We start from the raw sequence: 13762 nt of genomic DNA on the forward strand, positions 1-13762 counted from the left end.
TGGGAAGAATATAATTTTGTAGACAATTTTTTTTCCCCTCAATCATTTTCTATATATCAATTAAATTTTTTGATGTAATTACTTCCACAGTGTAATCCAGATACTGAAAATAATCTCGCCAATTTTTGAATAAAATTATATATCTTTACAACTACTTGTTATTTCATCAAAATAGAGCAAGTTTTAACTGCTGATTTTTTTCAACATTTTTCTAGTTTATTGCGAAGATGTTCCTGTTTAATATTAAAAATTTATCAAAAATGATTATTTAAAATTAGGGTTAAAGTTATTATTATTATTATTCTGTTAAATCGTTTAACGGTAATATTTTCCCTTTAAAATTGTGCTTGGTTGGACCGGACCAGACCGGTTCGGACCGATTAATGCGCCAGCATCGAGCCTGCTTGTTCTTACTTCTAGGGGTCGACTCGATCGATCGCCCATCGCTCTCCGCGAAGTCCGCGCTCGCGAACGAGAGGGCGACGAAGAGGGCTCGGATCTGCGGGGCAGGTGGGCGGCTATGGGGGAGGAGCAGGATCCACAGCGACTGAAGAGGATCGCGGCGGCGGCGTACGACTACGACATGGATCCCCGATGGGCGGAGTACTGGTCCAATATCTTGATCCCGCCTCACATGGCCTCTCGATCCGACGTCGTTGGCCACTTCAAGAGCAAGTTCTATCAGCGTTTCATCGTGCGTCTCACCTATCTCTTGCTCCCTTGCTATGCTGTTTTTTTTCCCTTTTTTTTTGTTGACCACACCAAATTGTACATATGATGAGCCTTTTAGATGGGCTTCCTTTTTGAGGGTGGTGACATTGGGTCTCACATGTTTGCATTCAGGAATGATTCCTAGTTATCAGTTGTACTTTCAGTTTTGACGGGGATGTTAAGCTCTGATTTGAGTGTCCTATCCTAGTTTAGTCATGCATGATGAGTCGTGGGCTAATGAAAGAGCTTCAGGAATTTGAGTCTAATTAAGTTATTTCTTTATTGCTTGGTCTGGTTGCTCTTAATTTTTCTCATGTTTAACTAATGATGCTAGATTTTCCCACACTCATATGGTTTTCCTTTTTATTTTTGTCTATACAAGAAAACTTTATCGGTTCCATTTCTTTTGTTTTTGTAAATCGAAGGATTTTTCATTTGAATGATTAAAAATTACCATTTTTTAACAATTTTGAATTTTTGTAATATTTTCCTTTGTTATTTATCTATTACCTTGCTTTTTGTCGTTTTTAGTTTCTCCTAGTTGTTAGTAATGATGAAGGTTTTCCAAGATGGCAATCATGCATTATGCTTCTGAGTTTTGATAATTTATCAAAATTCATAGGATCCTGAGCTTGTTGTGAAGGCAATGTCTTCAACTAGTGCTTCTCAGTCATCAAGAGCAGCAGAGAGACCTTCAGCACAAACAACAGAGTCATCAAGAGCATCAGAGAGACACTCCTCACAGTCAAGTGCTCAAAATGTGAGGCCACAAAATTCAGGTTATCCAAAAACATTTTCGTTGCTTATTCTAGGACATGCTCCCGCACCGACTACATATATGACAAATGTTTTTGTTAACCATCCTTTTAGAGAAGGAAAGTACCTTTAAAACTCAATTTGTTGTGATAGGTTCTAGTGGTGGAGCTGCTGGAACAGATGCATCAACAGGCAGGAGTGCAAACTCATTGAGGCTAGATCAACGGTCTATACATTTTTCTCTCAAAGCTTGGGTATAGAGTAACTCTCCTTATGTATAATTTAATTTCCTTGTAGTATTTGATTGTTAAGAATTGGTAAGCATCTTTCTAGTTTTTCATGCTAGATTATGGTTTCCTTAATTGTTTATTTTTTTGGGCTTCATAGTAAGTATCATACCATACCAAGTGGAAAAAAATGTTGTTCATTTGAATCTAGGAAATAGCCTATCTATCATTGGATTTAAATACACACTCTGGTACTAGGGAGAAATATTTCATATTTGTCCAAGATAATGCCATGCTGATGATTTATGCATAAATTAATATTCTGAATCATTCATAAAATCTTCATTGAATGTTTTTGTTAAATTATTCTTTGCTGATCTACGTTGCTATGTAAATTGGGATACAATGTTAGTGGTGCAACCTGTGCTGTTCTTTTTCCCATTGACCTGGGTTTATTATGCCAAGTCAGTACTGAATTCAGTTGTATTTTAGTAATTCTCGTTCAAACTAACTTGATTGATCAATTGACCGAGTGACTCAATTGATCAAGGCAGTTAAACTAGGTTGACCTAACTAACCATACCTGTCAAATCAAGCATAGGTCGTTGAATCAGTATCGGTATCGGACTATTAGAAAACTTAAAGTATCATCTGTATAGGATCAGGATGATTGGTGGGATTGTAATCGCTAGTAAAAAGAATTTAAAAAGGAAACATAAAATACTAATTTTAAAGTTAAAAAAACATAGAAAGTTAAAGCAAACAAAATATCTTATCATATCAAAGAAATATAAATTTCCTTATTAATACTGATATCATCAAAACTATGTTATATTATTCAAATAATTAAATATTAGTCTTCACCGTATTAGTTAGTTTATCAAGTGAATGTTTTTTAGTTTATAATTAATATAATCATATTATAATTTGATATTATATTACTAAAATCCTATTAAATAATCATAGACAATATTTTGTAGTTAATGATATTTGTTGTTTTATTTTTCCTATATTGTTTTTAAATCACTAAAACCATCACTAATAGTTTTTTAGTTTACTTAATATTATCATCAATAGATCATTATTCATATTATTAATAATGTAATATTTTATTAATAAGTTCATGATGATAATGATAAATTGTAAAATTTAGCTTAGATTATTATTTGATAAGTATCAATAATTAACTTGATTAATAACAATATTTATTTAAACTAATTAGTGATATGTTGATAAAGCTGTGGATTTCTAATTGGTATTAAACTGTAAATGTTTTGATTGATTAATTTTTCAAAGATTTTTATATGATAGATCTAAATAAAGTTTATATTAATTCTCAATTAAATCAAATTGTTAATTTATCATTTAACTAAATATTTAATATCTATTCTTTAAATAATTATTAAATAATAATATAACTAATCCCCTAAATTTAATAGTGCTATCTATTCTTACCTCACACGAAATAACAATTCTCGAACACCTCCCTTTTTTGCACCTCTGCATTCAAAGCCATGCTGCCTTCACCTCTCACAAGCTAGAGAACATGCTTTCTCTGGTTTGCATAGTTTAGCGACATCCTATACTCCTCACACTATCTTTAGTGTTGTTATGCTATAGTACGTGTTTTTCTGTCTCCTTCCTTTGGATTTCAGACAACTTTGTTTCGAGTCCACCATAGACCATTTGATTTCCATTTAATCTTTTGTTTATGTTTTGCTGTCTGAGAAATCAGACAATCTCAGATCGGCATTGGCCAATTATCCAACTCAGCTTATATAAATCAGAATCGACTAGAAAAATTTTAATCTAGGGAACCTAGTTTTCCTGATTAACACGGTTGACTGGAGTAGTCTTCGACTTGATCAAATTGCTTTGGAGCTACGCCTAAATGTTGTCACATTATTATTTTTTATTTTATAATGTTTAGTAATTCCACACATCCGTAAATTTACAATCATACTTTTACCAGGTCTTAGTGGTTGCTGTGCTTGGGATGCTTCCAGTTGTACCAAGAAATTTTTCAAACAAGGCATATTGTTTGTCTTTGCTTGGTACTGCATGCTCCTCGGTGTATTCACTATACACTCTCTATGGGGTAAGGTTTGAATAATAGTCGTTCATTATTTAAAATTTATCGTGTAGATTTAATTTGTTTCTTGGTCGATCTTGGTGTTTGCATTTTACAATTATGCTATATGTATTTTTTAAAACTTATTACATATTGTTTTAATAGAAACCAAGGGCATGGAACCTCCCTGCTATCCAGACATGGTTTCAAACTTTGATTGGAGCAAAAGATTTTGTCCATTTAATATATTGTGTTACACTTGTTTCGGCTCAGCTACACTTTAAATGTGAGTTATTCTGAACATGCTAATTGAACTTCTAAATCCCTGCTACCACATTATGATGGCATATTATTGATTATTGCTAATGCAAATTTGCCCATCAGTTGCTCTCATCCCTGTATTTTGTTGGTCACTGGAGCACGTGGCAAAATTTCTAAGATGTAACTTTGCACGTTCTTCTTTATACAGGTAAGTAAATTCAAGATTGACTTTACCATTTAAATTCTTGTGAACCAAGGATAGTTTTATGCTTCTTAAAATGATCTAAAAGAATACATGTCTACTAGAGGTAGTGATTTGGACTATGGTCAGACTCTTCTGACAATTTAATTCTCAGACCAATATTGACATACTTTAATGGTGGTGATTTCAGTCTGATCTGATAATCATTTCTTAAGCCAGTGGATTTCAGTCCAAGGAGAGTGTGGTGTAGTAGTAATGGGTAATGACAGGAGAATAGCTTGCTACAGTCATTGATGAGCAATTGACAGTTGCCGGAGGTTATCTATTGAATGTTGGGCTGCTTTAACATTTTTCAATGCATGAATTTTAGTAACACTCTGAAGTTTAGCATGAGTTTGGTTTGTCCTGGACTTTCAAATATACAATTTTACCCTTATACTTTTTTGGTGGAATCAAAATCATGAAGGCCAACATTTTATATAAAACTTTTGCATGATGGAAGTGTTTCAAATCAATCACTAAACTAAGATCAGGAGTCTTTATTGAATATAATATACTATAGAAGTATGGATATATCCAGATATTGTAGCATCTATTGAACCTAAGAATAGCTTATTGTTAAAATAATAAATATTGCCGCAACATTTGATACCTTACAGCTTGTTAATACAGTTTCTATATTGGTGTAAGATGCATAAGGGGTATTATTACTCCAGATCCAATCATCTAGAGTAACTGATATATTTGAAACAAATTAACCCTAAAAGAAATGGAATTAATACAGAATGAACGACACAAATCAACTTTTGAGTCCAAAATTGAAGATCAAGACCAGGTAAATTGAGTAGGGTAAGATCCTAAACTTAACAAACTCGTACGAACTCAGTTGGCACTTAGCAATAATAATCACTTGGGGAAATTGTGAAGGTGAATGAATCTATTCCCTTTAAACATGTTCCACATAATAACCAGCTGCAATCACCTTCTAATGGTAAACTACCCTTCAATTGATTAAGACATCCAGGAGATTTTCTTCCATAGTCAACATTTAGGCTTGATAAAAATTCTAGGCTTGCAGAATTCTTGAGACGAGGATGAAGTGTAATTAATAACTGTAATTTCCACAGATGATGATGATGAATTGTTATTAATAACTCAGTATGGATTTGTTGACTGTTTAACAACCTCATTTGCAGCTATACTGTTGAAAGCTTTCCCAATGTTTGGTTAATTTTTTACTGAGCGTTCTATCTTTAATTTCTTATTTTACTAAAGAATCACAAATGAAACATTTTTCATACCTTTCAAGATAGTATTATTGATGCTTTTAGCCATACAGAGTAGTATTACTGATTTTTTTCATCATTTTACTAATTTCTCTGTCATTCAAAAGCATGTTTCTTTTCTTAGAGCAGATTCCACTGCATATTCCTTAAAATCGTCATAATATTTTCTCATTCCATGAACAGGAAATACTTGGAGGAGCCTTGTGTTTGGGTAGAAGCAAATGGAACTACATTGGCTATTCTAAGTTCAAATGCTGAGATTGGATTGGGCTTTCTTCTAATTCTATCTTTATTCTCGTTAGTCTATACACTATATTCATTTTTTTCTTCTTTCTGTTTTGATCATGTTAAATCCTACCCACATTGTTACTAATTTTGCTCAATTCAGGTGGCAACGCAACATAATTCAGACATTCATATACTGGCAGGTTAGTTCTGTTGGGCACAAACATTCATACATAGACGTTATGTTTACAATAATTATTTTCATCCTTTACTTGCGTAGAGTTGAAAGGAATAAGATCCAGTATCCACCACAAGTAGTTGGGATTAAAAAAACAATTAAGACCACTACTGGAGTTTGTGGCCATTTTGTTCAAGGAATTTTGCCTTAGGACAACTGACATTTTATCGACACTTCTGTTAGTATCTCCTATATTCCAATTTGAGGTTGACAAGTAGACAGATAACCAATGGTTCAGCATAACCATAATCACCCTGCTGTTATGTTCTAGTGAGGCGACTCTGAAATAGGCATATTAGATTAGGTGCAAGTCATTTATTTCTATCAGCTATTCCCTGCCATTTCGGCCTTCTAATATAATTAGCAAATGGCTAAGCAGTGAGACATTCTTTCCTTGAATGAAAGCTGTTCTGGCAAGCTAGGGATAAGGCTAAAAATCAATTTGAAAATGATAGCTCTTTATCCAATCGAAGGCTGGTCAATCGATTCATGCCTATGGGTATTGTAAGGATGAGAATAAAAATCTTCAGCAGTAGAATAACTTCAAATGCTAAAAAACCAATAAGGATATAAGCTAAAGACGTTGCAGTAAGAATTGATATCAGATTTCAGTTAGGTTGATATCAAATAATTAAAGGCAAGTCCACTTAATCAAACATATTATGACGAATTCTTTCAAATAATTATGTATTTAAAACAAGTACAAGAAAATAAGAGAGAATACCTGGCAATTAGTCATTAATTTTGATTAAATTGATAGAAGCAAATTCAGCATTTTGATCAATTCAAATTTGGACCTGCTGACCCAGAATTGGTGAATATCTTGATCCAAATTCTGAAGAGTTCTTGTTCATATTTGGATATGGAAACTGATGTGGACATGTCCTAGACGACATCTGATATATGCACTCTGATGTGGAACTGACAAATCTCATCCATTTTTTATTTTTCTGCTGGAACTTCTCCAGACATTTAAGAATTTAGAGCAATCCGTATCGACATGCCCAGTTGGAGTTCTTAGATTATCGTTGGTATTCTATCTGCTACTAATTCTCTCTTCACTGTCAATACAGCTACTGAAGCTCATGTACCAAGTTCCTGCTACTTCTGGTTATCACCAAAGCGTGTGGGCCAAGATTGGTCGTACTGTGAATCCGTATATCTATCGCTATGCCCCCTTCTTAAACAGCCCCATATCTGCAGTTCAAAGATGGTGGTTCAGATAGAAGGGAAAAAAAGGATAACTGGATTTTGGTTAGTGGATCGTTCGGTAAGTGTTTTTTCAGTGGACACTAGTCATTTAATGCTAGGAAAATCACATTTTGTTAAGACGTAGCTCTACCTGTGGACAATTTATGTTAGGCAATCTACTTTTCTTAATTTCAATTTTGGCCGTGTGATCTATGGAAGAAAATGTTATTGTCATCAGCCGAATGTTCATTCTAGTTCTGAGCACATTCCTGTTTTTCCTCTCTTCTTTTTCTCTGTCTTCTACATTAATGTCATTAGGACGTGTTCAAGCAGTGAAAAGATGGTAAAATAACATGTATTCTTATGATTTATGTATACTTTCTAAATATACTTTATATATTAAAAAAATATTTTTTTTAAAAAAATATATTTTTCTAAATATACTTTATATATTAAAAATACTTATGAACTATTTATGAACAATGCTAGTTATCACAACAAGAACGTAACCAGAGTTCGTGCACTATTCATAAATATGCATGTGAAAAGTCTCGTAACTCTATTAATAATATTCACGAACAACCCTTGTGAACAACTTATAAACAAAGCTCACGAATACTTTGTAAACAATGTTTGTGAACAAATTCATTAATAGACATAATTGGCAATATATATGAATGGTTCTTTGTTCTTGAATCCTAGCTGTTGTAGTTATTATAACAACAATATTTTTATATTAAAAACTTTTTTAAATCAAAATTATTTAAGTTTAATTAAAATCATTTTAAAATAGTCAAAATAATAATACTTAATTAGGTGTTATAATAATTATAACAGCAACTAAATAATTGTTGCACTATTATATTATAGTAGTTATTTAAAGTGATTTTTGAATTTTTATGGTAATTTTAAATTTTTAAAAACGATTGTAATTTTATGCCAAAATAATATTGATTAAATAATATATACATATAGTAATCTTTGATTAAATTAAATTAAAAAATAATTTAATTTTACATGCTACTATAATAACGATGAAATAAGATTATTTTTAAAATAAAAATACTATTTTGAGGTTTTAAAAAATAGGGGCAGTTACCTTTTTAACAATTCTAATAATTAGAGACACCCTTTTTATTTTACTTCCACAATTTTAAATAACTTTTTTTTAAAAAAAATAAATATTCTCACAAATATTTAAATTTCCCACTTACCAAAACAGCGTAGACAGGATTTCCTGTGTTTATTCAAACACCCAACAACACTAACACCAGTAAGAACTAAGCGCACTAGAGACTGAGAACGAGGGGGGTGTCCTGGGTAAAGCAGCTGATCCTTGAGGCCCGAGCAACGCAGTACTAATACTGTGGGCAAACGAAACAGAGTTCATCTCCCTTTTTCCAGCTTTCCTTCTCCATTAGGATTCTTGGATTCACTGCCTTTCGATATAGAAGCAAGGATCGGCGAGGAGAAGCGCAGGTTCGGGGTTCGTCTATGGCGTCGTCACTTGGATCGCTGGCAATGAGGGAGGCCCGAGGGGGGCGGTTGTACACCCGCATGTTCGTCGGTCGGAAGACCTCTAAATCGACCTACTTCCTTGTCCTTCTGGCGCTTCTCGTCCTCTCGCTTGTACGGACTACTGCTTCTCCCCCTCCATTCCGACGACGCTTCAATCCCCCGCCTCCGCATGAACTTCCTACGTGAACAGTAGGCGGTTGATTTGTTGTTCTTGTTGATGATTTTTGGGTCGGCGGAAGACCTGATTCGGTTAGTTGATGGTGCAGGGAGGGTTTGGGGCATCGAGGGCCACAGTGGACGGAGGTCGTCTCTTGGGAACCGCGAGCGTTTATCTACCACAATTTCCTGGTTAGTTTTTTGTTCTACAAGGAAATCTGGTCTTTGGAGCATCGTTAACTATGTAATTGGCATGAGGCCTGAAAATATCATTCTTTTGCTCCACACGGTTTTGTCTTATAGAAGTCATGGGTTCGAGCAGGTGTCTAAGGTACCTGAAAATCTGGGCGTGGGAATTATTTTCAAGTCTTGACTTTAGAAAATAAAAGGAAAATTGTGTAGAATATTTTTGAGGCATTTCTCATTAGTTTATCTTTTTATACTAGTTATGGATGAACTCATTAGACACATCTAAGACATGTTGCCATAGTACATATTATTTGCAGATGATATTGTTTTGGTACTTAGACCACACACATAAAGGAGTAAATGCTAAACTCAAATCTTGACGGGAGACATTGGAAGTTAAAAATTTTAGTCTTAGTAAAGTAAAGACAATATATGAAATTTAAATTTAGTAGTAATAGACATAGTAAGACAATTGTTAAAATAGGAGATGACAAATTACTTGTAATTAAAATTTTAAGTATCTGGGATCTTTTTTGCAAAAGGGTGGAGGGATTAAATGAGATATTTTACATAGGATACAAGTAGGATGGTTGAAATGAAGGAGAGCATTAGATGTTCTTTGTGATTGTAAGGTACCTCAAAAGTTTAAAAGGAAGATTTATAAAATAATGGTTAGACCTACTATGTTATATGGAACTGAATGTTGGACTATGAAGGGTGTGCATGAGCAAAAAATGAGAGACGTAGAGATGAAGATATTAAGGTAGATGTACGAACATACAAGGATAGACGGGATAAAAAATCAGAACATTAGAGAAAAAGTCGAGGTTACATCTATTGAGAGAAAATTTGAGAGACACATTTAACATGGTATGAACATGTACTTAGACAACCAATAAATGACCCAGTTAGACGATGTGAAATCATGACAAATACACATATTAATCGAGGAAAAGGGAACCAAAGAAAACGGTTAACAACGATAAAATTCATTTAGATATAGATGTGGATACAGTAGTGGAGAGCCCAATGACACAGGAGAATCCATATAGCCCACTTAATGGGATAAAGATCTAGTTGTTGTTGTTGTTATTGTTCTCATTAGTTTATCTTTCTAGTTGTCCTATGTAGCTTCGATGAGTCTACATATGTATATTTCAAGTTTGACAAGTGAATGCTTGTATTAAAATTTTAATTTTCTTGTGCAATATAAATTGCAGTCCAAGGAAGAATGTGAGTATCTTATTAGGCTGGCAAAACCTCATATGAAGAAGTCAACAGTTGTTGATACCACTAATGGCAAGAGTAAGGACAGCAGGTTAGCATATTACAACTGTTCAATGAGAAAAACTTCAAAGTACTATTTCTTGACATTTTGTATCTTCATTATGTAGGGTCCGGACAAGCACAGGCACATTTCTCCATCGGATGCAAGATAATGTAATCAAGGCTATTGAGAAGAGGATAGCAGATTATACATTTATCCCTGTGGGTATGTAACTGTGATGTCTTGTGTTAGAAGTGCTAACTTTTTGTCTTTTTCCTAGTGATAGCTGCACCTAATGTTCTATTTTAGACTATGAAAAGAGGGCATGAAATAGTTGAACCCTTAAAATTACAAAGTATATTACGGAGTGTGTTAGAAAATAGAATTATATAAGTTCTATGAAACCAAAATGTTGGGAAAATAGAATATTTTGGACCAGAAACCAGTGGAATCGTGTAGGTGCTGTGTTTAACCGTGATGATACTGTGATAGTATATTTTGCACATTTGATTCTTGTTTTTCCTGTGAGTACTTGAATGACTATATAAGGATATTGTTGTTGCTATTATTATAAAACTTTGTGTTCAAATTGAAGACAATTATAACTTGTAATAGTGTTGGAGAATTATCATAATTCATCATGATATGCACTTTAAATTAACTGACAAAAAAAATGCATACGCTTATGGTAAATTTCTTGTGGAAATAGAATGGTTGCCATTTTACTTTGTGCAAAAAATGCATGTGCCGATTATTAGATAATAATTGTGAATACTTTCTGGTAATATTGATTTGTATCTGAGAGTTATCCTGGTTGTCAGGTTGACTTCAAGTAGGACTTTGCTACTCATTTACTGCTAGTTATTCTGTTCTGATTCGTGATTTTGATTAATTAGTCTAGATTTCTACTGAGTTCAATGCGTTCTTACTAATTTAACGCTAATCATTCTGTTTTATTTGTGATTTGACTGACTAGTATTGACTTCTACTTGTAGATTGCTGTGTGCTTTATCTTTTTCACTATCTTGTGTCTTTTCCATATTTTGTAGAACATGGGGAAGGGCTTCAAGTTCTGCATTATGAAGTTGGGCAGAAATATGAACCTCATTATGACTATTTCTTTGACAAATTTAACATTAAGAATGGAGGTCAGCGAATGGCTACTCTTCTAATGTATCTGTATGTCTCCATCTTTACATCCTCAATATCTTTGTGTTTTTATGTTTCTTCAAGTTATTATGCTGCAATTGTTGTTGTTTTACATGTGCATATGTATAGTTCTGATGTTGAAGAAGGTGGTGAGACAGTTTTCCCCAATGCCAAAGAAAACAGCAGTTCTTTACCATGGTACAATGAGTTATCAGACTGCGGAAAAAGAGGTCTTGGTCTTAAGCCAAAGATGGGAAATGCATTGCTTTTCTGGAGTATGAAGCCTGATGGCACTGTAGATCCGTCAAGTTTACATGGTTGATTGTTTCTCACTACCATTCTAAAGAAATGTTTTTGGTTGAGTTTCATTCTATGAAGAAGCATTTGTTGCTTATTTCTCAATTGTAGCTTTTTTAGACATATGATCATATGGCTATCCATTTTAATGATGCTTACAGGTTCGTGTCCTGTGATCAAGGGAAATAAGTGGTCTTCTACAAAGTGGATGCATGTACATGAGTACCATTGATGCAAAGGTATTCTTTATCTCAAGTCAGTTGATGACTTTTGTTGTTTCATATTTCTATAACATTTCTCCAAGTTCAAAAGTTAATTTTGGAGCAAAATCGTTTTCTCTATGTTGCCTTGGTGATTACATCTTTGCGCAATGCTTGAATAAGTTCATTATTTTCAGTCCTCTTCCATCCGTTTATATCAATCATTATTTGGAATAGAGGGAGAAGCTCATGCAGAACAGCAACCATTTGAAAAATAGGAAAAGCCTAAGAGATAAAAGAGGGGGAATGAATTACAAGAAATATTTCATTTTCTATCGCTCAAAAGGCCTACCGTGGTTCTCTTATCAACTATGTTTGGCCACTTCAGTTGTTTGGATCCTTGATGTTCTGCAAACTTAACTTAGGGTCAGTTTACTTTGATGGAAAATAGGAGGGGAGGAGGCAAGTGACACAAAATATGTACAAATTGACGGAGTTTCAAGTGTAATCTTGTTCTATTTTCACCCTGCTATATAATAATTTATTTTTGTTTGCAGATCTCGCAAACCAAACATTGTTTGCCAATCCCTCTTAGCCCAACATAATACTAATAGCAACATTCTTCGCTGGTAAACAGTCTTTCTTCCTGGTCAGATATATTACAGTCACACAATTTTGTTAACATGCATAGCATATCAATAGTTATGTGAACTCATTTTCCCATTTGCAAACGACATCCTTTCCTGTTTATGAACAAATGTTCATCAGGACTTTTAAAGCATATTTTATCATGATATATGGAATAAAAATGTTTATCAGCATGTATGCAACAGAATAAGAATAAGAATGTGCCTTAGTTTTTATTTACCTCAGAACTTCAGCTTGTTAATTGAGTACAACAATTGATGAGATTTGAACTCCGGCTTCATGCTTTGAGATCATAGTAAAGTTTCTCGATTTACCCTCCTGCAATACCCTCTTGCATCGTGACCAATTGTAATTTCTCGATTTACCTCCTCACAGATGGTCGTGGGGCCGACCGTGTGGGGCCGCTAAGGTGGCGGATCCACCTTTTACAGAAGAGATCATAGTAAAGTTGCCCTCGGGGCATAGCTGAGTTGGTGACGACGCAGTAGACTTGTAAAAGAGGGCAAGGGTTCGAATCCTGGCGAAGCCAGACAATACCCTCCTGCGTCATGACCAACTGCAGTTTCTCAATTTACCTCCTCACAGATGGTTGTGGGGCCGACCGTATGAGACCGCTAAGGTGGTGAATTTCACCTTTTTACGTAAGAGATCATAGTAAAGTTGAATGGTTAATCACGTATCTCAAAGCTTAAGCTTTTGAAAAGACATGGTTGGCTATTAATCTCTATATTAAATACGTACCTTTAAGTCATGATTGGTAATGATGACGGCACATTATATTGAAGCTAAGATTCTTCATGCCTATTATTATTTCTCTCTGCTGTCTGAATTCTTCGTTCAAATAATTAATCATTTTGTTTTGAGATAGAATGTGCTCCCTCCTAACTTCATATAGTGCCAGTCCGATTCAGACCGACTTAAGTTTGGTCGACTTGATTCGAGTTCATTTTGACTTTGACTTTCAACCCAATTTGATATTTGACTTGACTTTATTAATTCTTCACAATTTTTATATGTTCAGAAGGTGGTTCACATGTCCAACAACTTGTCTTCTTCTTTGTATTTATACTTTTAAAAAAAAATGCCCTACTTTAAATATTAATTGCAATCAATTATTCATACCATTATCATTATTATTAATTGTGTATCATAATACAGAAAATTATTTTA

The 13762-nt window shown here is 33.9% G+C and overlaps 1 protein-coding gene and 1 pseudogene across 1 annotated transcript; both read left to right on the forward strand.

The window, feature by feature from the left end:
- The first annotated feature begins 434 nt into the window (after positions 1-434).
- LOC141839627 (uncharacterized) lies at positions 435-7363 on the forward strand. The gene is made up of 9 exons (XM_074727419.1): positions 435-694; positions 1334-1490; positions 1621-1721; positions 3667-3792; positions 3931-4051; positions 4150-4234; positions 5698-5811; positions 5903-5942; positions 7051-7363. Exons 1-9 carry the CDS (start codon positions 521-523, stop codon positions 7201-7203), a joined length of 1071 nt encoding a protein of 356 aa, XP_074583520.1. The 5' UTR covers positions 435-520; the 3' UTR covers positions 7204-7363.
- A 1299-nt stretch (positions 7364-8662) lies between these two features.
- On the forward strand, positions 8663-11982 carry LOC141839398 (putative prolyl 4-hydroxylase 3; annotated as a pseudogene).
- The last annotated feature ends 1780 nt before the right edge of the window (positions 11983-13762 follow it).

The sequence above is a fragment of the Curcuma longa genome, chromosome 11 (genome assembly GCF_044706935.1).
Source record: "Curcuma longa cultivar G26 ecotype Majalengka, Jawa Barat chromosome 11, ITB_CL_G26_1.1, whole genome shotgun sequence".
Lineage (NCBI taxonomy): Eukaryota > Viridiplantae > Streptophyta > Magnoliopsida > Zingiberales > Zingiberaceae > Curcuma > Curcuma longa.